This window comes from Mesocricetus auratus, unplaced genomic scaffold (assembly GCF_017639785.1).
Source record: "Mesocricetus auratus isolate SY011 unplaced genomic scaffold, BCM_Maur_2.0 Super-Scaffold_100025, whole genome shotgun sequence".
NCBI lineage: Eukaryota > Metazoa > Chordata > Mammalia > Rodentia > Cricetidae > Mesocricetus > Mesocricetus auratus.
Genome location: NW_024429206.1, coordinates 4,728,475 through 4,756,365, shown reverse-complemented (window position 1 = coordinate 4,756,365; position 27,891 = coordinate 4,728,475). Strand labels below are relative to the sequence as shown.

At 47.7% G+C, this 27,891-nt stretch overlaps 1 protein-coding gene and 1 non-coding gene across 2 annotated transcripts; both read right to left on the bottom strand.

Moving 5' to 3' along the window:
- Positions 1-77: 77 nt before the first annotated feature.
- Positions 78-27,891, bottom strand: Piwil3 (piwi like RNA-mediated gene silencing 3). Its single transcript, XM_040731543.1, has 21 exons — positions 27,638-27,891; positions 27,129-27,292; positions 22,981-23,905; positions 20,834-20,947; positions 19,611-19,822; positions 18,265-18,386; positions 17,542-17,616; positions 16,179-16,373; positions 13,405-13,516; positions 10,403-10,529; positions 10,069-10,186; positions 9,211-9,325; positions 8,330-8,517; positions 7,548-7,620; positions 6,552-6,752; positions 6,328-6,431; positions 4,791-4,861; positions 4,022-4,160; positions 3,053-3,178; positions 1,334-1,481; positions 78-1,163 (listed from the first exon to the last, which is right to left on the bottom strand). The coding sequence occupies exons 2-21, from the start codon at positions 27,219-27,221 to the stop codon at positions 1,047-1,049; spliced, it is 3,375 nt and encodes a 1,124-aa protein (XP_040587477.1). The 5' UTR covers positions 27,222-27,292; positions 27,638-27,891; the 3' UTR covers positions 78-1,046.
- On the bottom strand, positions 25,220-25,417 carry LOC121134075. The gene has a single exon (XR_005871105.1). It is a non-coding gene; the product is annotated as a U2 spliceosomal RNA (small nuclear RNA).

Here is a 27,891-nt window from a genome sequence, read left to right as displayed (position 1 = left end):
CCGTTTACCTCAGTGAGGCAAGGGTTTCTCTCATCAGATCGACAGAGCTGACAATCACCACAATAAAAGCCACCATGTTTGCATGCATGCCTTTACTGAACAGTCAGTTGGGGGAATAGATGACATTTGCACACACTGTGCTTGCGAGGAACATTCAGGAAGATTTTACATGTGACTTTTGTCTTCTAAGCAATTTTTACCTCTCTAGCAAAGTATCAAGCCAAAAATCAGTCTTCAGAAAGGGAAGTTTGCCCAGAAGCCTATTTTTAGTCTGTCCCTCTTATCTGCATACAGTGTCATGTATCACAAGTGTGTGTGTGCATATACGTGTGTATACATTTATAGATATAAGGGCTCTGGCACCAATGATCATCAGATGCCCGTGTACCCAAAAGTGTCTCGGTGTTGACTGCACAGGCAGAGCTATCTTGTGTGTCACTTGGGGCAGAAGCCCCTCTCAATTTATTTTCACAAGTGAATAGCTTTATTTCTTACAAGACAGATTGAAAAGCTGCACCCTCAACACAAATTTTGCCAACCCACCCACCCTTTTCGGGTGTGTAATCGAAGTTAATCCCTGCTCCTAACTCCTAAAAACAAGCAAACAAACAAAAGACTATAAGAAAACAAAAGTTTATCTATAGAAAACTTTGGAGTCATTTAGAGACAGTTTGACTGGGGAGCCTCTGTCCCCAGGAGACAGAAAGGCTGAGTGCGTTCTTGGTTTTCTTTATGGGAATAATGGGGAAACGCTTATGTGTCCCTAAGCTGCTGACTTTTAAATCAGGATTTTTTATGACTCCCCCCACAATGCCCTTCAAGTCCTCACCAAAGGGCTAGCAACAGAATCTCAATTACCTAACTCACAAGGCTATTCCTATCCAGTTACAAATGTCACAATGCCAACACAACCTGACACGTTTTCTATTTCAAATGGGGGGGCAAAAATAAACTGTAGGGGGGGAAAGGCACCCAGCTTGGAAAGGAAAAATATAAGAAAAAAATGAGTTGGCTGTGGGTTTCAACATTACCACTTTCTGTGTGGCTTAAAGGTAATAGAGATAGTCTGACAGCGCTGGCGCTGGCTTCTGGTGGATGTTCTTCCCCACGAAGTAAGCCAGCTTGTGTGCATAGTGGCATGGAGCGGGGACTCGGATGACACCCTTTGGGAGGAAGGAAGCAGAAAAGACTTTGGCTGAACCTTCTATCAACTCAAACATTGCAGGGGCTTTCCCCAAGTTGACATTTTCACAGGTGTCAATCTGGAAGCCTCAAAATTGCTTGGTTTTAAAGAACGAAGGGAAACCAAAGTTTAAACATGCATGGGGCTCACCGGCAAATTGTAGTACATGTGGCAGAGTCTGTAGGTTAAGCACTGGACCTGGTTGGGAGTCAGGCCTTTGGTATCATAGATGACGTTATAGTGAGTGGGCATGACAGTTCCACTGTTTGAAGACTGACTCACTATATAAAAGTCATACCTGAGAGAAGAGAGTATGTGGATGGACATCAGCTTACTGGGATGGGAAACTAAACCATTCAGCTACCAACGTGAGGGAGTCCCCTTATGGGTGAGCTGCCTTTAAGCTTAGAAACCCATGTATCTGGTGAAAACACAATTTGATAAAGAAACCCGTGAAGAGGACGGATAAGCTATTGACACAGTAATGCCCATGGGATTCTCACAAATCAGTTGATAAAATGCCTGCTTTGAAAGGATTTGGACCCAGGGCAGGTCCACAGCACACATATTAAAAAGCAAAGCAAAACAAAAAACCCTGGGTGCACAGCACACATTGAAATGGAGACAAGAGGATCCCTGGGGCTTTCTGGACAGCCAGATTCAGTGAGACACAGTCTCAAACAATGATTGAGGAGGAGGACTGAGCTGGCTTAGGTTTTATGTCAGTCTAACTGCTCGGGAAGAGAGGATGTAAACTGAGAAAGTTTGCCCACCAAGTTAGTGTGCAGGCAAGACAGTAAGCAGCGCTCCTCCATAGCCTCCGCTCAAAGCCTGCCCACAGAGAGGGAGAGAGACACAGACAGACGCACGCATGCAGCCAGGCATGCATGCACACACACACACGCACACACGACACGCACACACGACACGCACACACGACACGCACACACGACACGCACACACGACACGCACACACGACACGCACACACGACACGCACACACGACACGCACACACGACACGCACACACGACACGCACACACGACACGCACACACGACACGCACACACGACACGCACACACGACACGCACACACGACACGCACACACGACACGCACACACGACACGCACACACGACACGCACACACGACACGCACACACGACACGCACACACGACACGCACACAACAGACAGACACACACAACAGACAGACACACACAACAGACAGACACACACAACAGACAGACACACACAACAGACAGACACACACAACAGACAGACACACACAACAGACAGACACACACAACAGACAGACACACACAAACAGACAGACACACACAAACAGACAGACACACACACACAGACAGACACACACAGACAGACACACACACAGACAGACACACACACAGACAGACACACACACAGACAGACACACACACAGATGACGCACAGACAGACAGACACACACGACACACAGACAGACAGACACACACGACACAGAGACAGACAGACAGACACACACACGACACACAGACAGACAGACAGACAGACACACACACACACACACACACACACACACACGACACACAGCTGCCTTGCTGCCTCCAGGTTCCTGCCCTGCTTGAGTTCCTGTCCTGACTTCCTTTTGGTGATGAACAGCAATGTGAAAGTGTAAGTTAAATTACCCTTTTCCTCCCCAACTTGTCATGGGGTTGGTCATGGGGTTTCACCAGAGCAACAGTGACCCTGACTAAGACAGACTACTTGTTCAAAGACATCAGAAATCAGCATGGGGCAGGGACAGGGGCAGCTGCCGCAGCTGCCAACTGAAAACTTGGGTGATTCTGCCGAAGCAATGGAGAGCTGGCTTACCACTCCTCCCTGGTCACCACTTGGTCAACAACAGTCCCCGGAGGTGGATTCATGACTTTTTTATTATGTTCAACAAAAAACCTGGTATTGATCCGTTTCTTCACCACGATGAACGTTAGTTTGATGCTTTGAAAAGAGGACAAAAGTGCCATTCTATAAATCAGCCTCCCCTCAGAGCAGATGTGGGGGGGGACATCATATGCTCAGGTAGGATCAGAGGGAACCCAAGGTGGTGGGGGGCCACTCCACATAGTCTGGCCCCCACCCAGGCAGCAATATCTACTCAGTCCCCCACATCAGAGGGGAAAGTTTCCTCCCACAGAACCTCAGGGGCATTTTGCAGTTATCCCAGACAACAGGCCTCATGGATGTGGACAGAGAACACAGCAGGACAGGCTGTCTAGATCAGAGACTTTAGCAGAAGAAGGAAGTGACTATGCATGGACATCTATGATCTCTAAAAGGAACAAATGCCCCAACACTGGAACAGAAACCAGGCATGGTGGTGGAGGCCTGGGGTCCCACCTGCGGGGGAGGCCAAGGTAGGAGGATCAGAAGTTCAACACCTGCTGCTTGCCTAGTGGATATGAGGCTCTTGTGTTCAGGGCCTAGTACTGCAAGAGGAAGAGGAAAACCACAGGAGGAGGAAGATGAGGAGGGGGGAGAAGGAGAAGGGGGAGGGGGAGAGGGAGGAAGAAAAGGGAAAAGAATGAGAAGGGAAGAGGTTACTGGAGGAGGAGACAATGTCTGATGACCAGGACATGAAAGGCAATAGGGAAAAAAATTCTCAGAGGAGACACACAATCTTCTGGCTCCAGGAGGAAAGTTAAAAACATGAGGGGCCATGTTTTCTGCACTAAACCTGTGTCTGCACCAGGTTCTTTTCACTGTGCTGGTTGCAGAACAGATTTTTCTCCGAGTCTAAAGTACAGAGGCCACCACCATCTACTCACCGGGGTTCACACCCACCTAGAACCAAAGAACTTCTGGAACTGCCGAACCTCCTCTCCCAGCAGGTCCTGTAGCTGGCCATCCCCAACTCCATCCCTATAAACCACCACAGTCTGTGGTTTCTTTTTCTCATTTGTGACCCAGGAATCCAGGGCAGCTGAACAGGAGTGGGAGAAAGCCGGTAAACACACTGAGCAGGAGGGTTGACTTCTGCTTCTCTAACAACTTTTAGATTGACCTTTCAAGTGCCTTAGCTTCCTGGAACTTCATCATCTACAGCCTCAGGCTAGCCTGAGGGTTCTCGACACTCATCTTGGCTGAAGTTTTGAGACAGACAGGTATAAGGCGGGGAGACTCCACCTGGTGGGCTGCTGGCCTTTCCCTGGAGCCAACCCCTACCTCACCCTTACCCTTGCCCTCCCCATCCTTGACACACACTGGCTAGGGAGATAGCTCAGCCAGTAAAAATGCTTTGAGGACATGAGTTTGATCCATCCCCAGAGGTCATGTACAACTGTCAGACATGATGGGGTATGCTTGTAAATCCTAGAGCTAGGAAGATGGAGATGGGATGATTCCCTGGATATCCCTAGCCAGCCAGCCTAACCTAACCACGAACTCCAGGTCAGTAAAAAAAGCAAGGTGGGTGGTGCCTGAGGAATGACACCCACAGTTGTCTTCTGGCGCACGCACACACGCACGCACTTTCAGTCATAACTAGCAGCTTGTGTCCACTTGTGGAGAACGCCAGCAGGGAGTTGGTTCAACAGTCTTTTTGGGCACCAACCTTGCAGGCAGCTGTGCAGATCATTGACAATCTCCTCTCCTGCATCCTGGAAGAGACACTGGGAATGCCACCTGTTTTGCAGAGAAATTGATCAGTCTCAAACTTTGTTTTGCCATTTGGATTCTGAAATAATCCACAACCACCTCCTCCTGGCCAATGTCACCATCAGAAACAAGATCCAGTGAAGGATTTTGCATGCTGATCTGGGCATTTTAGGGGTAGCGGTGGAACACATACAAACAGCTTGAAAACATTAACTTGCTGTGGGACAATGCAGCCACTGTGATAACTTCTGCATCCTTCAAGCCACCCATGGCTTTTAACTTCTACTCCCTTACCGGGAGTGGGCACATCTGGTCCCGGGGCATTAAATGATGGATTCATTTCTCATCAGTCATCTGGTCAGTAATTAAGATCCCAAGACAGAATCACCTTTTTCTGGCTTGACATTCTCACTGCCTTATCTGTCAGCCCACTCTGGGGTTGACAAGATAGTACAGTTGACCAAATGCTTACCATGAAAGTGCAAGGGTCCCAAGTTCAGATCCCCAGCACCCACATAAAAAAGGCAGGCATGATGAAAACCTGCTTATAATCTAAATATTGGGGCAGTGGAGACAGGAAGTTTCCTGGAGTTCATTGACCAGCCCAACCCACTCCAGTCAATGAGCTCCAGATTCAGTGAGAGATGCTGATGCAAAAAAAAGAGCATTGGAGGAAGACATCAACATCCAACCTCCACACGCACCTCTGTGTGTGTGTGTGTGTGTGTATGCGCGTGTGCACAAAGTACATATGCACACATGTGCATAAACACTATTCCTTCCAGCAGCATGTTATTTTCTAATTACAATGACACCTCAGAGCCAAAGAACATTACTGGGTTGAAATCAAGGGCTAGAGAGCATGGCATCAGCCATGGGGTGCCAGTTTCCCACCCCTAAACAAACAGGAACAGATCTTGCTGTCAGTTGACAGGCTTTTTTAAAAAAATTATTTGGAGCCATGATCGTGTCAAGTAGTTAAGGTTGACCTTGAACTTTCTATCCTCCTGCTTTGGTCTGCTGTGGGGGTGGTATGCCATCATGCCTGGCACAGCTACCACTTTTGTTTCTGGTGGACAGTAAAGAAAATAAAGGGATCCACCCAAACACTGGGAAAGCTGGGGGAAGATAAGTCCATCACAAAGTTAGAAGAACACAAATTAATGCCCAACTTCCCAGATGGTCTAGAGCAGTGGTTGCCAACCTGGGGTCATGACCCCTGAGGGGGAGCTTAAACAACCCTCTCATAGAGGTCACATATCAGATATCCTGCATATCAGATATTTACATTATGATTACAGTAGAAAAATTATAGTTAAGAAGAGGCAATGAACATTTTATGGTTGGGGGTCACCACAACATGAACTGTATTCAAGGGTCGCAGCCTCAGGAAGGTGGAGAACCACTGGTCTAAGAGAGGAGCCAGTTCCATCCCTCCCACGGGCTTCTGGAGGCTGCTAACTCAGGGCCTACCCTGGGGCTCCCTCCCTCACCTGGTTAAGTCTTCCTTGGTGCTCGCCACCAATGCTGCAATCGACTTCTGCCGGTTCACAATGTCATGGAAACAATCAATTCCAATGAACATTGTCTTCTCCATCTTGATTTTTAGTTTTTGTACAAAAGATAGTAAGTTGGGTTAGAACAAAACAAGAGAAGGGTAGACACTTGGGTTTCACTACAAATGTGTTCAATCAGAAGGAGACAGGATTCTACATACACCCGTGTCCACCTTCCAGAGCGCTCCTCCCATCTTGCAGTTCATCTGCTGGGCGATCTTGGTGACTATGGTGAAGAGGTTCCTGTCAGTGCGCAGGGTCGACGCCACCACACACTGGCTGGGGATGGGGTTCTCGATGCACAGGAAGGTTTTTATCTCCTCGTATCTCTGCTTGTCGTTGTTGGGCAGCACACACACCACCTCCGAGGAAGACAAAGAGGCATTTTAACTGCGACACAGCAGCACAGCAAATGAAAACCATCTCCAGGTGTAGATGTTGGCTGTGGAGTAAGCCAACACCACCTCTAGGTGGGAGGAACATCTTGAATTACAGCACAAAGCACACCCCTGCCTCCAATCCCAACCCCAACTCCCATGAAGCCACAGGGAAGAAAAAGATGGAACAATTTGATTGTGTGGGTCCATGACTTTAAAAAAATAAAAAGTCACAAACCCCTTTATTCTGGTTATTCAATGTCTAAGAAATCACCATGACATCATTTTTGTTTTATTTCAAGGTGGGATAAGGAAGCTGGGTCATTCCACCAGGCTTAGGTACCTTGGCCACACACAAGACCATCCATGTGCAGGGCACCAGCCATGTGCCTTCCTTGTCTCCGATAATTCTTACAGTAAACCACTGGGATAGATACTATTACCTCAGTTTATCACTAAGCAAGTAGACTTGGGGTTGTGGACACCCCATAACTTACATAGCTCCAGAGTCTGTTAAACAGATTGGTTCCCATGTGACCTATCTATGAATCCATATTTCTAAAAATATATATTAATTTAATTTGTATGTGTGAGCATGCTTGTTTATATGCAAGCACAGTCATGAACCCATACGATAGACAGAGGCCCTCTTCCGATCTCCATGGGTAACTACACTAACATGCGCACACACACACAGACACATGACACATAGTTTAAGTAAAAATACATGCAAGCTGCCACTTTAGAACTGTGGAGACTGCACGTGGCTCGGCCACTCACCATCTGCGTATCTTCTGAAACATGTTTCTGTAACATTTGCCTAAAGGAGCCAGGGCCCTCCTTGAATTTATACCTGGAAGACAATCATACTGTCTTTTTAGAAAGGTGGCAACCAGGGAAACCTCAACAGTGCATGAAAGAGAGAGCCAGACACATAAAATGCTAAGGTAGGCATCTCACTTAGTACAAGTCTTTAAAAGGGGGTGGTGGTGGCGAGTGTTTGGTGATAAACCCGAAGGTCAGAATTCAGTCCCTGCACCCCTCCTCATGCTAAAAGTTGGGAGCCAGCTCCTGCAAGATGACCTCCAGCCTCCACACACACATGCCGTGGCATGTGTGCTTCCCCTAGCCCCAAAACTAAGTAAATGAGTAAATGTAATAAAAAAATCTTAAGAAATCAAAATAAGAACATCTCGGGACCACCACCAGCTTGGAAGTCACCACTGGGCTGCAACAATGGAGGGGGTAAACTGACAGGAGAGAGGAGGACATGGAGCAGCCTGAGCAGGCTCAGCAGAGGAGTGCTCCCAGGTACCCAGCGATTGACAGACACCCAACAAAAATAAAAGTTTTTAAGTAACCACATGAAATGACTATTGTTTGTCTTTTCCAAATAAAAGTCATTTTTTAAAAGTACCTATTCTAAGATTTCTTTTTGGATCAAAAATAAGCAAAGCTCTAAAGAGGAAAACATGATTCCCACAAAGTAATATTCTGGCAATTCGGCTTCTGAGAGTCACCAACTGGTTCAGACCAGCGCGCACACCCCAGTTCCCACTTACATGGCTGCCTGCGCCACCGTTATATGCATGGTGTCTGTGACTGCCCTGAGTTTGCTCACTAGCAGGTTGGCCTCCTTGGAGCAGTTCTCGGTGTGAAGGACCACCCAGCGCTTCAAGGGCTTTGGTCTAAGTAAGGCTATGCTCCTTGAGTCGTTCAGCCAGTTCTGTAGTTTCGGATTGACCATATACTAGAAAGGAGTAAGACAGAGAGAACAAAATGGCCCACTGATATCATCTGGTTCCTTCCTGCTGTGTAACCTTGCTGTTTCCTACCAACACCTTAGCATGTCCATTTTCTGTTTTTCCTTGTGAAAGCATGGGTCAATGCTGCCATTGAGCTGTAAGATTCCCTGACTCCACCTCATGATTCCCATCTCAAATATGGAGTGGATTTGGTATTTAAGATGCAGGTGAGGGAAACTGGGCCTCTAACTCAGGTAGCAAGTGTTTCCTTGCACCTATCAGTACCAGATGACCCTAGTCTCCTACATAGACAAGCCAAAGCCTGGTGGAGACAGGCAGATGAGACAGGCGCCAACCCATCTCTTGCGCCTTCCCACTCTAGCCAATCAAACCTATTTCCTTTGTTCAGCTTCCATCCTGACATGCTAGCCCTTCTGACCCTACACTGATGCTCTGGGGCTCTGGGAAGCCCTCCTGGCCCAGGGAGCAGCCCAAACACATGAACTTAGATTCCCAGCAGCAATGCCCACAGTTCTTTAAAGATGCAGTTCAGAGCTCATTTTGGCGCATATATGCTCTTACTGAATGTCCATCCTCTCTTTAAAGAGGGCAGTGGTAAAAAGCAATAGTCATGGTTATTAATGTGACCAATTGTACTCTCGGTGTCTTGAGCTGAAGCCAACTTTAACCTGGCTTACCGATCCCTTATCCTGGAAAAGTCGTACTGTGTTCAGAATTCTTCCTGGCACAGACAGACAGTTGTCATCAAACTTCATACTCCACGGCAGGAACTCGTCTTGTACGTTTGGATTTCTGAAAGAAAAAGATCACAATAGTATTCCTACCAAGCAACAAAATAATGTGGGTAGTTTCCCTTGAGTTCAAGGTCTTCCTCTACAATAAAATGCTGCAGGCAAAGTCCCTGAACTCCAGTACGATGTCACCTTTTCCAGGTCACAGTCTCTCCCTCATCCAAAGCTAACAGTTGAGTTGTCAGAAAGATAGCGGTGTTCTACCTACAAATGACCAAGTCTGTAATCACTGTTAGGTGTTACATGCATGCATATGCATGAGTGCTCACCTATGTAGATTCTAGAACACTGGAGGTTTTTCCCTGTGGCTCTCTCTTATTTTTGAGGCAGGATCTTCCCCCTGAGCCTGGACCTCACTTGAAATAGACTGGCTGGCCAGCAAGCCCTTGGGACTCACCTGTCCATGTCCCCCAGCACTGAGGCTACAGGTATGTGCCACTATGCCTGGCTTTTCACATAGGATATAAGGTCCCTGTGCTTGCACAGCAGGCACCTTACCATCTGAGCTGTCTCTCCAGTTGTTTTGAGGCAGAGTCTCTCCACGCTGCCCAAGCTGGGCACAAGTTTGTAAGTCCCATCTCAGTCTCCAGAATGCTGGACTAAAAACCCGAGTTTCCATTCCGGCTCACAGTCATCATCATCTTTAGTAGAAGAATCACAGGTGCCAGAAGGCTACACACAGGTCTCAACCCGAGGAAAATGCCACATACAGGCTCACACGCAGCAACCAAAGAAGGTACTTACGTCTGGATGCCATTCATAAACTTGTTCAGTGTGTTCCTCCTATTCATCGGGTTCATCCTCATTTGGTCAGTCAACAGCGCCATAAGGCTATGGTTCTTAGCTACCTCAGTCACTATACCTTTTGGGAAAAGACAGCAGAAGTTACAGCCTGCAAGTGAGGCTCAGCTGGTCCCAGAGATGACAGAAGGCTGGTATCTAGGGACAGAATAGCCAACCACCCCAGAGGATGCAGTTACAAGTCAAAATTATGTGGAATGCCAGGGCTTCCACTTTGCGGTTAAATCTGATGCTTAAAGAGGGTTGATAATGGTATCCAGAGACACAGAGGCCATACCTGTCAGGTAGCACAGCTGAGGGACCAGGAACACAGGCTCACGAGGTGTAGACGTCTGGCCCTTCTTCCACCTGCCCCAGCTCACCAAGAGCGGCTGGTTCGTGTCAATTATGTGAATGTTGTACTGCTGCTCCGCAGAGGCAAGAGACACAAGGGGTCAACAAAACTTCAGCAGCTCCCCAGGAGGAGAAGTGTGGGTCACACGGGACATGAGGCACACCACCCACAGTTCCCCCACCACCAAAGGAAATGCATGGGGAACTTTAAAATTCTCTCTACATGGGTTATGCAAGATCCTGCTGGCCTTTATAAGCATCTGTGGCCAAAGGGGAGTGCTCCATAAAACACGTCATCAAAGGCCTGTGTGGAGACGGATGACAGACTCTTCTGTGGTGTCTTGTGCATGTGTGTGTGTGTGTGTGTGTGCGTGCATTTAATGTGTCTGTTTATATGGTACATCTGTGTTTGTGGTGTACACATGTGTTTGCATACATATGGACTAGTGTACTTGCCTGTGTGTGTGTGTGTGTGTATTGGTCAGAGATCAACACGGAGTGTCCATCCCCCCCTTTACTCTCCATCTTATCTCTCGAGACAAGGTCCCTCTTATATCTGGACCTCACAGATCAGGTGGAAAGGCCTACAGGTGTCTGCAGCCCTGCCTCTACATGCCAGCAGCCGGCTATAGACACTGCCAGTCCTGGATTCTAAGTGGGTGCCAGGGATTAAAACTCAGGTCCTTCACGCTTGAAAGTCAGGCACTTCACCCACCACAACACCAGCCCCAGCACAAGAGACTCACAAGAAACTCACACAAGCAAGGGAGGGCAAAGCCTTGGTCCTCCTAAATGTCAAGTCTATCCCCAGACTCCCTCCTGTGCCATCTCTCCTAAACTTAGGCCCTGTTTGCAGCAGGAAAAGAAGATTTCCAAAACAGCATCACAAACAGAGCAGAGGCTGCCCCCTTCCTCCCAACAAGGGCCTTGCCACAAGTTCTGGCTTGTGCATCAGTGAGCCGCAGGAGAGCCCTCACCTTGGACAAGCGGCTTCTGAGGTAGCGCTTGTGCCTGAGCCCTTGAGCTGGGAGAATGAACTTTCAAAGCATACGGTACCACTGCGAGATATGTTTCCCCAACACGGCCTGTTGCTATTCATTTAAAACTTACTGTTTATCTGTGTATGTGTCTGTGTGTGGGTATCCCTGAGTGAGAAAGTCTTGGGTCAGACCCAGGACTTTCTCAGAGGCCCTGATGAAAGGACAAAGGGAGCTTCAGTCCAAGCAAGGCTGGTCTGATGTCGGAGGCAAGGCTGCTTGCCGTTCCTGGGTAGCGATTCTTCCTAACCCTGGGCTGTGGTTATCTGTCCCAGGACAGCCGTTTCTGAAGCGTCCCTCTCTCTCTGCCAGCTTTGTCTGCAAACAGTGTGCATAAAGTTGGAGTTCTTAATAAACATGCCTGGCTTAAGACATCAGCTTATGCCAAGACCTCCTGGCTTCAGGTACTGCTTTTGTTTATTTAATCCCTGGCTCTCCCACTTGACACCCCACTGTTGGGGGACCCTTATTCCTGTAGGCTTGGGACCTCTGCTGAAGAATTCACATCTCTCCACAGCACAGCCAGATGCTCTAGAGCATCTCATGACTTCTGCCTCGTCCCAAAGCCACAGAAGGTGCTGTCCCAAGCCAGTGACTGTGCTATGTCCCCACCTTCTCTGAGACCAGTGCCTTTGCATGGGTCTCATCTCTTCTCCTACCCCCATCCAGGCCATCGTCCTTTGACCCCAGAGCTACCACCTCACTAAATTTTCCAGCCAGCCCGCCTCTGTCAGCCCGCCTCTGTCAGCCCGCCTCTGTCAGCCCGCCTCTGTCAGCCCGCCTCTGTCAGCCCGCCTCTGTCAGCCCGCCTCTGTCAGCCCGCCTCTGTCAGCCCGCCTCTGTCAGCCCGCCTCTGTCAGCCCGCCTCTGTCAGCCCGCCTCTGTCAGCCCGCCTCTGTCAGCCCGCCTCTGTCAGCCCGCCTCTGTCAGCCCGCCTCTGTCAGTCAGCCTGCCTGCCCCTCTCTCTTAGTTAACAAATAAAAGACAGTGGTTCCTTATGACATATTCATGCATATGTGCTGAATTACACTTTGCTGGTTTGTTCCCATTACCCTGTCCCCTGCCTTCTCCCCTTCCTCAATCCCCAAAAGTCCCCTTTTGCTTTCATGTCTTCTAAATATATGTAACATGGAGCCAAGCCATGGATTCAACTTACACATCCATGAACAGATACATGGGTAAAGGACCCTGGTGCATGTATATGATCCATACAATACTAGAGAGGAGAGGTGGGCAGTGTAGGATGAGGTGACAGAGGGTGGGGAGGAGGATAACAGGTGTCTACAAGATTAGAGCGCATGGTGCAGATGCTGAGAGTGTCATCGTGAAGGTCCATCATTTCATATGATACATGTATGCTCTGCATATGTGTGTGTGTGCGAGCGCGCATGTGTGCATGCATGTGTGTGTGCGAGCGCACATGTGCGTATGCATGTGTATGTGCGAGTGCACATGTATGCATGCATGTGTGTGGTGGGCATGATCACACACACTAGCAACATACATGTGATATATATTCAATGGTGCATATATCACAATACACTCCACCCGATGCCATTGGATCACAGTGCAATCTGATTCATGCCAGTACATAAAATGTGACTCAGGGTGGCTTCCACCCCACTGTACAAGGAAGGGGAAGATGCTTACACTGTTCCTGTCACACCTTTCCTGGTGGCAATTCCTGACAGACACATCCTGAATGTGGTGCCTGAGCCCCATACTTCTCCCTCATCTTCCCAGCTCAGTCCTTTCTGCTTTTCCGAGACACTGTGACCTCCTCACTAAATGGCCACATCTCCATAGATAGAACAGATATATTAATCCATATCTCAGGCATCTAAATAATATAGATTTACCTAACATGAGCAGCTTCACCATTTAAATATTCAAAGATCGGAATCCTCACCTCCCGGTAGTAGTCTACGAAGGTGACCATGCTGCCATCAAACTTTCTAAACCTGTCTCTGGGACTCTGCTTCCAGTCGATAGCATCGATCCTGTGGGTCTTATTGTTGTACCTGTGGTGGATGATCACCAGGTAAGAGGTCAACTCTGACCACTCACAGCACACAGACATGCAGGGAAAAAAATGTATCACAAATTCTGATATACTATACAAGCTCAGCCATTCCAGGATCATGTCCTTGTTTTTTGAGAATATCAGGGTCGACCAGTTGACCATCGACATGGCTTCATATCTCATCTCCCAGGAAAGAACACCAAGGCCCTAAGTGGCTACTCATTTGCTCCAAATCTCCCAGTCCTGCTCAAGGCAGTCACAGTGCTCTTTGTCTCTATACACTGACCTGGTCACACATTTCATATAAACTGACTCAGAGAAGACACAATCATTTCTGACTGGTTTCCTCCGCTTGGCATAAGGGTCATTTATGCCACAACCACCACTGGTATGTCATGCATTCCTGTTTCAAAGGAATATTCCATTGTATGGTCATACAATGCCTCATCTACTGACAAGATATGAAACATCAGGTTTGTTTAGTTTTGGGCTGCGATGGAATTTATGGTCATCCATGCACCACTTTTGGTGGGCACGAGCTCTTCATTTCCCTTTGGAAATACCTATATAACTGAGTGGGTTTTCTGGGTCATGAGTAAAATCATTGTCACTATGGAAGACTTTTTAGGTGCTTTCTGGAGAAATCTTTTTATATCTTAAGGTTTTATACTCTAGTAATACTTTACTTGTGGTTGGCTCTGATTTGCCACATCTGCAGTGGACTGTTAATTACTGCTTCTTGGCTGTTCACGTGAGTGTCAAGTATCACTCTGACTTGCTAGCATTTTCTCCCTTCCTGTCCATTTGCCTTCATGTTTTGACAGGTGCTTACAACACTCTACCTATATTTTTCTGTTTTTCTTTTTTGGTTTCTTATCTAGGAGGGTTTTGCTTGAATCTAAAGTTCAGATGCTTGTAATAAAATTATATTTTTACAAAGTAAGTCTGCTTTGAGTTCCCAAGTTAAATTTGAGTGAGCTTTGTGTGTTCTGTAGGGAGGAGAGGCAGATACCCCCAGTGCACTATTAAAAAGATTATACTTGTCCTTAAGTGACTCACACCCCTGTCAAACACAAGGGCCTTAGACGCTCAGCCCATCACTCTGCTGGCACCAGCCTATCAGGGTTCCTGTGTTTTCTAATAAGGTTTTAAAGTCAGGCAAGTCAAGCCCTTGGATCTGCTTTTCTCACTGGTTCTTTGACTGCATTTACTCATCAAGTTTAAGTTTGTGATAACAGACATAAAGCAAAAGATACTTAGTCTACAATCCACAACCCCAGAGAAGATAGAACCCTCTCTTCTAGAAACAGATGGAAGCAGATGCAGAAATTCACAATTACCCAACCATTGGGCTGAGCTCCTGGAGTACAATTGAAGTGAGGGAAGAGCAATAATATGAACAAAGGAGTCAAGACCATGACGGGGAAACCCACAGAATCAGCTGACCCAAGCTAGCTAACCCAAACCTGCATAAGACTGGACTAGATTCCCTGAATATAGGCGACAGTGGTGTGGCTGGGACAATATGAGGCCACTGGCAGTGGGTGCAAGATCTAACTCTAATGTACAAACTGACTTAGTGGAGCCCATTCTATATGGAGAGACACCTTGCTCAGCTTAGACACATGGGGCAGCGGAGGATACCTTGGTCCTGCCTCAATGAGATGATGCCACAGACTTAGTAGACTTCCTAGGCGAGGCCTTACCCTCTCCAAGGAGCAGATGGGAGGTGGGGGGGGCTTAGTTGGAGGAGAGGAGGGAGGGGGAAACTGGGATTGGAATGCAAAAAAATGAATAAAAATCTTCAGATCACATTCCTAAAAAAAAAGTTTTTGACATAGAAGGAGAAATGAAGATAAAGCATCTTCAGAGGTGGAAGCTGCCCTCGGGCTGTATCTAGCAACAGATACCAACAGTTTAGACCAGGGATGAACTTGAGCAGGAAAACCATCAAGGCTCAGGAGCAAGCAGAGACATGCAAGGGCGTAGAGACAGACACCAGACACGTACCCAAGTGAGAAGGGTAACATGTTGCTTGTCGTTTTCCTACTTTAGTCCTGAGCTTCACAAATGTTGTGTTGCAGAATATCTGTGTAAAGATGTGTTTCATTTGTTTATCTATGCAAAGATGTGTTGGATTTGTTTAATTATGCAAAGATGTGTTGCATTTATTTAAGTATATATAGATGTGCTGCTGTTTCACCTTGCCTGCCTAAAGCACCTGATTGGTCTAATAAAAAGCTGAATGGCCAATAACGAGGGAGGAGGGATAGGCAGGACGTCTGGGCAGGGAGAGTAAGCAAGAGGAGAAATTTAGACTGGGGTGGGGTAGAAAAGGAGATGACAGGGAGACACCAGGGGCCAGACAGACAGACACAGAGGAAGCAGTAAAGTAGGACATACAGGATGAAAGAAAGGTAAAAAGCCCTGGGACAAAACATAGATGAATAGAAACAGGTTAAATTAAAAGAACTGGTGGGACAAGCCTAAGCCAAGGCCAGCCATGCATATTTAATAAGTCTCTATCTTTATTTGGGAGCTGGTTAGCAGCCCGAAGGAAATTCCAACTACAAATGTGTGCTGTTTGGACATGACAAGAACTTTTGTGACAGACTAAAGAGGTGGCCAGAGCAATTGGTAGGTGTCTAAAATGCACTTACTTAGTGCAAACAATGGATCCCACTACCTCTTCAGAGATTTGTTTCCGTAGATTCCTCACGCCTTTCTCCCTCTTCTCAAATATGAGGTCGTACACAGTTTTCACCTGGAGCAGTCTGTGAGTCACATCAGCACACAGGGTCAGCCTGTTCTCATATGGTAGGATGGAGGTGTTGTAGCTGCGCTGGATATCCATTCTGCAAAGAGAATCTTTACACAGAGACCACTCCCAGCATTCCTTGTCAGAACTGGGGCAGGGCCAGTGCCAGTCACACGGGAATTGCTTTAAGTTCCTTGTTACCAGGTACTACTGATCTTTAGAAGGACCATCAAAGGGAGGTCAGTCATGGGTGGTCCGTGGCCTTTGTTAAACTGTACTTACCAACCACATCACTTAAAGTGTCAAGCTAGATGTCATTGTTTTGTTGTTGGTGGGTTTTTTGAGATAGGGTTTCTCTGTGAAACAGTCCTGGCTGTCCTGGAACTAGATCTATAGACCAGGCTGGTCTTGAAACCACAGAGCTCCACCTGCCTCTGCCTCCTCAGAGATGGGACCAAAGGCATGCACTACCACCTCAGCCTGCCTAAGCACCTTGAACGCTGGGATTGCTTTTAATGACAACCTTTTCACCTTAAACTGAATTTTGTAATTTTTGGGGGGGGGCAGACAGGGAGTTCATCCGTAGTCCAAGGCTGACAGTGCGAATCTTCGCTGCTCATAATCCATGGGTGTCTCTTTAAAAATCCCACTCCTTGCTGCAGGCTGTATTGGGTGAGCTAGAGGCAGTGCTGGAGAGCCTACCTGAGTAGTGACAGTGATGGAGAGCTGGAGGGCTGACCAAGCCAGCCACCACCCAAGGCCCAGAACCAGGCCTGCAAGCTGGCCCACCTCAGCATTCACCTCATCTATGAGCACATGAAGGGGATGAATCTACAGATTCAAAACAGTATATCCAAAAAGAGCCCCAATAAGAGTCCATTACAAGGGGTAGAGCAGAAGCCAGAGATCTTGAGCCAGACCAATGACTCGTGGCAATGAACACTTTCAAGTAAAGATGAATATATCAAGGAGTAAACTATATGACTCAACTGGCCACACTACAGCTTCCATGAGATTCTTTTGTTGTTATGTTCGGTCTTTGGTTTTTGTTTTTGTTTCCCCCCCCTTTACATTTTGTTTTGTTTTGGGGAGGAGGGAGTTAAGTGGGATTGGAAGGCAGGATGTGAAATCCACAAGGAATTAGTAAAAGAATAAAAAAATAAAAAAACTGCACACCACTTCAACTCAGAGTAGTGGCCTCAAAGGAGATTTCCTAATTAAATCTGTAGACACCGATTTACCCCTCCTCCCCATTTTCCTCAAACCTTGACGCCATAAGCTCATCTTTGAGTTTTCTGAGACTGGAATCGCTCTGCTCCAAGTCCATCAGCTTCAGCGTTCTAGAAGGAGAAGAGTGGGTTTGTGGAGAGGATCCCAAGTGTGACCTATAGTGCGCAAACGCGTGTGCACACACACACACACACACACACAAAGACACATCAGGAAAACTATCATGACCTTGTTTGAACAATGAACACAGAGCATTAAGTAAGACACATGAAGTGGGGCCCAAGGGGAGCCTCAAGGGGGGGCACGAGAGGGGGAACTAAGCAGGGAGTCTCAAGCTTGGCCTTAAACTTGGCCTCAAACATCCTTTGCTCACAATTCTGAACTAAAACATCTTGCAGATTCCACGGCCCAAATGATCCTTCGCATATTTAGCCATTATAGTGAGTGCAGAACAGAACGCATACACACTCCAGAGATACATGGGGTGGACACACAGTGTGGATGTCTGTTCCTCTTTCCAGACAGGTGGCAGGCACAGGAAGTGGGTATAGGCAGGAGGACAAATGCTGGGGCCTAGATACCGAACTTGCACATTGTAGCTGAGGTTCAGATATCATTTTACCCAGAAGACCCTTGTCTGCTCAACAACATGAGGCCTTGAGAGCACACACGGTTGAAGGAATGTGGCTGTGTTCACGTCCATGGTGGGGGAGCACCCCAGGGATCATGGTGGGTGGGGAAGACAAAGTCTCATGCACCTTCTAAAGAGGATGTTGTAATAGCGAAGCCACTCTGGGTGACTGGGGTGGAGTTCACTGGAAAGCTGGATCCTGATTCTCACTTTGTCATCACCTTCAGTCTTACTGACAAGCTCCATTTCCTAAGGATTTCAAACACAAGGAGGGGGGATGCTGAGGAGACAGTTCAGTCAGAAAAATCACTCATTGAGCAAGCCTAAGGACCTGGGTTCAGATCCCCAGTTTTGGCCTCATACATATACACACCTGCACACATACAAGAACACCCTCACATACTTTAAAGCAAACAAAAAATGGAGATATTCAAGAAAACTAGGTCCCACTGAATAACAGTCAGCACACCACTCAACTCCCCACATGGAGGTGGAACTTTTTCTCACATATTCAGAAGATACAATTTGCAGATATCAAGCACCACAATATTATAGTTAAACTTTTTTTTGGTTTTTACGAGACAGGGTTTCACTGTATTGTTTCAGAGGCTATCGGTCCAGCCCGGCCTCGAACTCAGAGATCTGCCTGCCTCTGCCTCCCAGGTGCTGGGATTAAAGGCATGCGCCACCACCGCCCAGCTATAGTTAAACTTTTTTTTAACTTAAGCTCCTGAAAGTAATTGGTTTGGCCAATTAATATAAATTTTAACCTGAAAGGGAAACTAAAAATATATATAAAGAAAATAGAACCCTATCCTAACTTATTTTGGACAAATTTTTAATGAAACAACAAAATGTCAGTATTGTGTGTACATACATGTGTATATACATAATGTGTACGTACCTGTGTGTGTATACGTGTGTGTGTGTGTGTGTGTGTGTGTATGTGTGTGTGTGTGTGTGTAGGCCAAAGACCAATGTTCTGTCTTCCCCAATCGAAATCTACCTGGAGTTTGAGGCAAGGTCTCAGTGAACTTTGGAGGGCATGAATTTAAATAGAGTGGATGTTACAACCAGCCCCAGGGATCCTCCCATTTCTGCATCCCCAGACAGGTGTACACTGAGCCCACCTACATTTTTACGTGGGTGCCAGGGATCCAAATTCAGGTCCGCACACCCGCACACCCGCACACCCGCACTTTGCTGGTTGAGCTACCCCCTCCCCCTGCCCCGCCTCCCCCTCTTGCCCTGCGCTCCCCCCCCCCCCCGGGCCCCAGCACTTCTATCAGCACTTTTAGCCTGTATTATGTTTAAATCCCACTTAACTTCTACTTAGGTACTAAAACGGGGGACTTCAAGACATACGACGTTCAAACTTGGGCATCAGGGTGTATGTGTTATCAGTCCCACCGCACCGTCCCGGACACTATCGTTCAGAAGATTCTTATAAAACAGTTTCAAACATTACTTAACCAAATGCTGCAGCCTCCGAGGTAACAGCAATGAGTTTCCATCGAAAATATGGCACTTGCCAAGTGTAGACTGATGTCTGAGCAGTAAATTAGTGCGGATATTTATATCCTTTATGTCTGGTTGGTAGTCAATATTGTACTTATATGCGATTTTACAGTCACAGGTCACTTGGTAATGGTTTGTCTGTAGCTTTATCACTTGGCCTTCTGTCCCTAGAAAGCAAGGCACATTTCTTTAGACCAATGGTTTTCAATTTAGGGGTCAAACAGCCCTTTCATGGGGACTGCCTAAGACCATTGGAAAACACAGATATTAACATTATCATTCATGACAGTAACAAATTAAAGTTGTGAAGTAGTAATGAAATAATTTTATGGTTGGGGTGGGGTCACTACAACACGAGGAATCTATTAGCGAGGGCTCCAGGGTTAGGAAGGTTGAGAACCACTGCTTTAGATACTGTAAGTGGAAAAGAAAAGCGCACAACCCACCCAGACCCCCTCAACAGACCATCACATCTGAAAGCGATGCTTTCAAATGCTATGTGGCGGCGAGAACGCGGTACCCGTTTACAGTGACTGCTCAAAGCTTTACAGACTGTCAAATACATGTTATTAGTGTGTGTGTGTGTGTGTGTGTGAGAGAGAGAGCGAGAGAGAGCGAGAGAGAGCGAGAGAGAGCGAGAGAGAGCGAGAGAGAGCGAGAGAGAGCGAGAGAGAGCGAGAGAGAGCGAGAGAGAGCGAGAGAGAGCGAGAGAGAGCGAGAGAGAGCGAGAGAGAGCGAGAGAGAGCGAGAGAGAGCGAGAGAGAGCGAGAGAGAGCGAGAGAGAGCGAGAGAGAGCGAGAGAGAGCGAGAAGGCATGTGCTTGACGTCGGAAGGGTCGAGGACAGCCGTGAGTGTCGGTCCTGACCCGCTACACCTTGTTTAAGGCAGCGTCTGTTGCTCACTGCTGCATATGCCCTGCTAACTGGCCTGAGAGCTTTGGGGGCTTCCGTCTCCATTTTCCATCTTGCAAGAGGGCTGGGATGACAGACACACAAACGCTACTGCATACTGCTTATGTGAGCCCTGGTCCTCGGACTTGCATCGAAAGCTTTTTTTCCTGCTGAGCCTCCTCCCCAGCTGTAAGTCACACTAGCTATTTTTAAGCCAAAATTTACAACTAATAGTTTTATAGAATCTCTTTCCAGGCCACCCTTTTTTTCTTTCTTTCCAGGTCATACCTCTCTTTGAATCTTTGACGTGTTTCAACATCTTCCTGGTGTTTATCACGAGGTCTTGGAAGATTCCACGTGACCTTTCAGTCAGCTCCCTTGATACTGCTGTGCGGTGGTGTTCTACACAGGCACAAATACAAACAGCACAGACACAGCAAAATGGGGGAAGAGGAGGCTGAAGAAACAGCCTGGTGATTGGAGCACATGCTGCTCGCTGCTCCTGCAGACACCCAGGTTTGGTTCCCAGCCCCTACACTGGACAGCTAAACAACTGACTAGAACTCCAGCTTCAGAAGATCCAATATGCTCTTCTGGCACCTGCGCAAATACGGGTACACCCACACGTATACACATTCTTACAAATAAAGCTTTAAACCTTTCAAAATCACAGCAATGTCAACTGTCTGCTAGTAGCTAAGTCAGTCAAGGTTGTCAAAGATGAAAAAGCTCTCCAGAATCTCTCCCTAGCTTACACAGCAGCTCCCTGGGAAGTTGGCTCCTGCTCTCATCAGTCATTCATTATGGGATGTGTGAGACAGTGGTCTGGGTACCACACTGCCCTCTTGTGGATACTGGAATGTGCCAACCAAAGGTTTAAAAATTTAGGCTTTTCATACAAATGGACTGATTACTTTTTTCTACAAAGGGCAATGGGCATGGGAATTCATCCCATTTTTATTACACTCAGGTGTATAGAGTTTTAAATATTTATTCAGCAATGACTAGTTCTGAGTAACAGTGCACAGTAGTGAACTGTAAAAGACTTTCCATGGACTGTGTCCTCAATGGCTAAGGGTGCCCATGACTCAGGTTACAGACGTGTCATAGCTCAAAAGTCACCACTCCTGGAAGTGTGAATCCTGTCCGGCACTGGAGTCGGCACTTCTTCCATAGGAAACACTTCACATGTGTCAACGCAACGAGTTCCTGGATACCCAGTGTGCAGACCCGTCCTCGCGAAGTGACAGGAAACAGCCCCACCACACACCACACACTTTCCAAAGAATTGATCACAGCCCTAGCAAAGTGCCATGGGGTGATAGACATGGGGATTTCCGTTTTATGAATTCAAATTTACATCTGCATTTCATGGGTTCTGGGGGTTCTTATTGGTGAAGACAATATTTACTAATGCCTTTCTCTCACTTCTTGCTTGGTTTTTGAGACAGGTTTCTTCCTCGTAGCTCATGATGATCTAAGTCTTTTGATCCCCCTGCCTCAAGCTCCCAAGGGCTGTGATTACAGCCACAGTACATGGCTCATTTATGTATATATGTATGTATATATATTAAGATTTAAAATGTTGGCCAGGCATGGTGACACAGACCTCCAACACAAGCATGGTGGCACAGACACCCACATTCATATGCAGATGCACACATAACAATGGCAGTTGGTAAAGTGTCTACCATGTAAATGTAAGGACCCAAGTTCAGAACTGTAGCACCTATGTAAAAAGCTGTGTACTGGTGACACGTGCCTATATTCCCAGCACTGGGGAAATGGACACAGGAGAACCCCAGGGGCTTTCTGGCCAGCAAGTCTAGCAGAGATGGAAAGCTCTGGGATTAGTGAAAGACCTTGCCTGAAAAAAAAATACAGCAAAGCAGCCAACATTAACCTCTGGCCTCCATGTACAACACACACACACACACACACACACACACACACACGGTACAAAGATAGATAAGAAAGATACATTAAGTAATAAAAGATGGTCATCTGCATCTCAAGATGCTTTGCTATGGGAACAAAAATGGAGAGCTGGTCCAGAGACCAACTGTGCGAGCCACACACACTCTTGGCGGGGGACAGCAGCCAAGGCCTCTGGCTCCCTGTGACCTGCACACTGGTCCCCAAAGATGCTACAAGGAGGACAACACTGAGATGGCTGGCTGCTCAAGCTTTGCCGTGTAGCAGCTTAGAATATGGATGTTTTCACAAGCTAACCCCATCTAAGTTGCAAGACGGTGACATTGCCCGTCAGACAACAGCAGCCATTTCTACTTCATTGGCTTTTAAACTGTGAAGAGAATGACTCATCCTGCCAGTCACTGTGGGACTACTGAGGACAGCCACCCAGAAATATGCCATTGTGGCTATCTCCATGCATGAGACACCTTTGTCCCCATCACCTCCCTCTGCCCCCTCACCTAGAGGTGGGAGTCTGCCTTCTGCTCCTCTAGGTTCCTGTGATGCAACCACTTGGACTTCCTCCTGTGGCTGAGGTAATGGGTCCTGGGGCTGTGGCAGCTGAGCTCCAGGCAGGGATGGCCAGATGTAGGGCTGTTGTGACTGGGAGGCCTGTCGCTGGGAGGGCTGGGATTTGAGTTTTTGGGCCCAAGTCATAGTTGGCGGCTGGGCCTGGGGTTCTGGTGACAAAGCTCCAGGCTGGGATGGCTGGACACGGAGCTGTGGGGACTGGGCTGTGGGCGGTGAGGGCCTGACACAAGCCTGTGGTGGCTGTAGCTGGGCTCCTGACCGTGGTGGCCCAGCTCCTGGTGACTGTAGCTGGGCTCCTGACCGTGGTGGCCCAGCTCCTGGTGACTGTAGCTGGGCTCCTGACCGTGGTGGCCCAGCTCCTGGTGACTGTAGCTGGGCTCCTGACCGTGGTGGCCCAGCTCCTGGTGACTGTAGCTGGGCTCCTGACCGTGGTGGCCCAGCTCCTGGTGACTGTAGCTGGGCTCCTGACCGTGGTGGCCCAGCTCCTGGTGACTGTAGCTGGGCTCCTGACCGTGGTGGCCCAGCTCCTGGTGACTGTAGCTGGGCTCCTGACCGTGGTGGCCCAGCTCCTGGTGACTGTAGCTGGGCTCCTGACCGTGGTGGCCCAGCTCCTGGTGACTGTAGCTGGGCTCCTGACCGTGGTGGCCCAGCTCCTGGTGACTGTAGCTGGGCTCCTGACCGTGGTGGCCCAGCTCCTGGTGACTGTAGCTGGGCTCCTGACCGTGGTGGCCCAGCTCCTGGTGACTGTAGCTGGGCTCCTGACCGTGGTGGCCCGGCTCCTGGTGACTGTAGCTGGACTTCCTGATGTGGTGGCCTGGCTCGGGGTGGCTGTGAGCCTCCCCGTCTTGCAGAGGCCTGCATGTGCATGGGAACAGAAATGAGGAGCCGTGTTCCTTGTATTCAGTCCTTACCCAAAAGCTATAATTAAGTCCTACTTTTCAAAACACCCAAATTCTACTAAGGAATCATTTTTTTTGTGCACCAATCCTGGAGGTACTGCAATACCAGGTCCATTAATGGAATGAATGGAGCAAACTCCTATTCCAACTCCTAATTCCATCAAAACAAACATTCACCACGATAAAGTAGGTTTCATCCCAGGGATGCAGGGATGGTTCAGCATATGAAAATCCATCAATGTAATCCACCATATAAACAAGCTGAGAAACAAAAATCACATGATCATCTCACTGGATGCTGAAAAAGCCTTGACAAAATCCAATGCCCCTTCATGACAAAGGTCTTGGAGAAATCTGGGATAACAGGAACATACCTAAACATAATAAAAGCTATATACAGCAAACCAACAGCCAACATTAAACTAAATGGACAGAAACTCAACTTGATTCTGCTAAAATCAGGAACAAGACAAGGCTATCCACTCTCTCCATACTTTTTCAATATTGTACTTGAAGTTCTAGCTAGAGCAATACGACAACAAAAGGAGATCAAGGGGATACAAATTGGAAAGAAGAAGTCAAAATTTCACTATTTGCAGATGATATGATAGTTTACATAAGTGATCCAAAAAACTCTACCAGGGAACTCCTACAGCTGATACTTTCAGCAAAGTGGCAGGATACAAGATCAACTCAAGAAAATCAGTAGCCCTACTATATACAGGCAATAAAAGGGCTGAGAAATCAGAGAAACATCACCCTTTACAATTGCCACAATCAACATAAAATACCTTGGGGTAACACTAACTAAACAAGTGAAAGACCTGTATCGCAAGAACTTTGAGTCTTTAAAGAAAGAAATTAAAGAAGACATCAGAAAATGGAAAGATTTCCCATGCTCTTGTATAGGTAGGATCAATGTAGTAAAAATGGCAATCCTGCCAATGCAATTCCCATTAAAATACCAGCACAATTCTTTACAGACCTTGAAAGAACAATAATCAATTTGTACGGAAAAACAAAAGACCCAGGGGTAGCCAAAACAACCTTATTCAACAAAGCAACATCTGGAGGCATCAGCATCCCTGACTTCAAGCTCTATTATAGAGCTGTAGTCCTGAAAACAGCTTGGTGTTGGCACAAAAATAGACCAATGGAATCGAATTGAACACCCTGATATTAGTCCATGCATGTATGAACATCTGATCTTCAACAAAGAAGCCAAAAGTATACAAGGAAAAAAGAAAGCATCTTCAACAAATGGTGCTGGCATAACTGGATGCTGGCATGTAGAAGAATGCAGATAGATCCATGTCTATCACCATGCACAAAACTTAAGTCCAAATGGATATAAGACCTAATTTTAAAAATCCAATTAATATATTATCCTTGGATAGAGGACATATCAGATATTAACTGGTAAGAACAGATACTACACTTGATCTTAGCCAAAAGGCCAAGAAGCGATAAGGAGTCAATTTTTAAAATAGCTTAGGGGCTTCGTACAGATAGCTGCCCTATCCATGCCCAGGTTGAAGCAAGAGCAACCCAATTTCAAAGTCAGCCTGGGCTACAAAGCGAGATCCTCCTTCAAAAAGATGCAAAGAGAGGTGTCGAGTGTAACTGGAAAGTTACACAAGGGAAAAGGCAGTAGAGAGAAGGGTCTGGAAGGAATCCTAAGACACTAGTCAGAGCAAATGTGTGACAGAATTTATTTGCTGGAGGTGGGAGTGCTATGTGGGAGAAGTAGGGAGGCAAGGTGTTCATGGACATCTGTGGGGAGGTCAGGATGGAGTCAGGAATGGAGTCTGCCTGGTGGCATGCCCCTGAACACTCGTCCACACATGAGACAGTACATGAGGCCAGGGTGCTGGCTGGTATCACCATTAGAGTACCCCAGGGCATCAGGAGAAGAGGCCTGCTGCAAGGAAGAAAGCCCAGGAAAGGGCAGCCAGCGGGGGCTGCAGTGAGAGAGGGAAGGAATCTGTCTTGATCCTACTGCAGCAAGAGGGCAGATTCAAGGCCAGAAAAGCAAGAGGCCTGCAGATTTGTCGAGGAGGGGGTGCTGGGAGTCAGACGAGGCAGCTTCCGTGGAGGTCATGGGTACAGAGCTCAGCTGGAAAGAGAGGCTGAGAACCAGGGCTCTGCAGAGGCCACCGGGGAAAGACATCGGAGAGCAACCTGCTAATACACACAGATGTGGGGAATTTCACTTAGCGAAACCCTGTTGGTTAGGAGCCAATAGAACTGAAGCAGGGGTGTCTGGGCTGAAGTGGCCCTCGGTGTAGGCAATGCTTGCTTTAGGGACAGCCACTTAGGTTGCCAAGGAGATCCCACCTGCCAACCTGTCTCTGCTTCACAAATTTAAAAATGAAAGATGATGACAGGACCTACACAGGCAGTGAGGTCACCCTCTCTGTCTAGGCTTTCTCTGTGGGGTGGAGAGCAGAGGTGCCATTAAGGGAGCTTGAGGGGGCCAGATGGAGAAGCAGTTGATGTTGACTTCAGAGTCACCTCTGAGCTATGAGTCAAAAGTCAGAAACTGAGACTGAAGTCTAGCGAAGGGGGTTGAAGTTCAGGGCAGAAAAATTGATTAGAAGGGACCAGAAGCCCGGATGGTTAGGTAGTATAGCACCCATTGACAGTCGCCAAAGAGACCTCGCCAGCAGCTATGACCGTTCACAAAGGCTAAGTGGACATTGGCTAGAAGAGAACTGGTCACGCCACAGGTCAGAGTCACAAGTGGTAAAGACAGGCTCTGCCTTCAGTAAGAATCTTGGCTGAAGTCAAGGCAGTTATAAAAACAAAAAGCTGCAGTAGCCGTTCTCAACCTGTGGGTCGCGACCACTTAAAGGGGGAGGGTGGTCAGAGGACCCTTTCATGGGTCTGAGACCATCCTGCACTTCAGATATTTACAGTAGGGTTCATAACAGCAGGAAAATTACAGCTATGAAGTAGCAAGGAAATTAGTATCGTGTGGTTGGGGGCAGGGAGCCACCACGACATGAGCAGGTGAATTGAAGTTGCACATTGTTAGGAAAGTTGAGAACCACTGCTCTGCGGGACTCCAGGTTGAAAATACAAATGTTCCAGAGAGAGTTGAGTCAGCCTTCTCCCACCCATCCTGACAGCCTGGTAGGGTGTCCCATACAACTTTAAAAAGAAATGAGAGACATTACGGGGCCATGGGCAGCTGCTCCGGGTGCCTCAGGCTGTGAGATCCTCAGGGATTGGCTTCTGCCTTGAGCATGAATCCTGGCCCGGCCAGACATGGCAAGGATGATCCGAAAAGGCCCTTAAAGGTAGAGGGTCTGTCAGAGACCTCTGTGAAATTGCTGGGAAACTTAAAAACAAATGATCGTGTCAGATAGTTACTTTCTAGTCACCCACAAAAAGCCCCCTTGAACTGGTAGATCTGCTTCCTGGGACAGGCTGTGAGTGCCCTAGGGATTGAAGAAGTTTGTTGAACAGGGTTCATGCCTCCAAACAGACCCATGAGAGTGGCTGCTGGGATGCCTGCTCCTTCTGTCCGTCCTGCTGCACAGGTGAGGGTGTTCTCGACCAGCAGGCAGAACCAGCTTCCAGGGGCCACTAACTTGTACCTCAGAAGCCTGGGCTCTGTGTCCCCTGAGAGCTCCCCGTTGCTTCTCTTCACCCCTGCTCTTTTTGGCCTGACTCCCAAGCTCACCTCCTCACAAAGTCCAAGCTGTTTGAGACACCAAGGCTCAGAACCACTTCCCGCAGCCTCTGTCCAGGGGCAACAGAAGCCTCCTCTCCAGGGCAGGGTGCCCACGAGAACTCAGCTCCTCACCTCCTGAAGGCACAGCCCTGTGCCAGGGCACAGTCACCAAAGGGTGTGAAAGAAAGGGACAGGCCTAGCCTCCTGCAAAAGGGGCAATGCACAGGCCAGGTCACCGTCTGAAGGCCTCCGATCTCAATTTC

Excerpts from the sequence above, each read along its gene's own strand:
- Piwil3 (XM_040731543.1), bottom strand. The coding sequence starts at position 27,221 with ATGTCTGGCCGGGCCAGGATTCATGCTCAAGGCAGAAGCCAATCCCTG. Across the intron at positions 16,374-17,541 it reads GATGAGCTTATGGCGTCAAG|AATGGATATCCAGCGCAGCT; the intron begins GTTTGAGGAAAA and ends TTCTCTTTGCAG. Across the intron at positions 6,432-6,551 it reads TCTGGAAGGTGGACACGGGT|ATGGAGAAGACAATGTTCAT; the intron begins GTATGTAGAATC and ends CTAAAAATCAAG.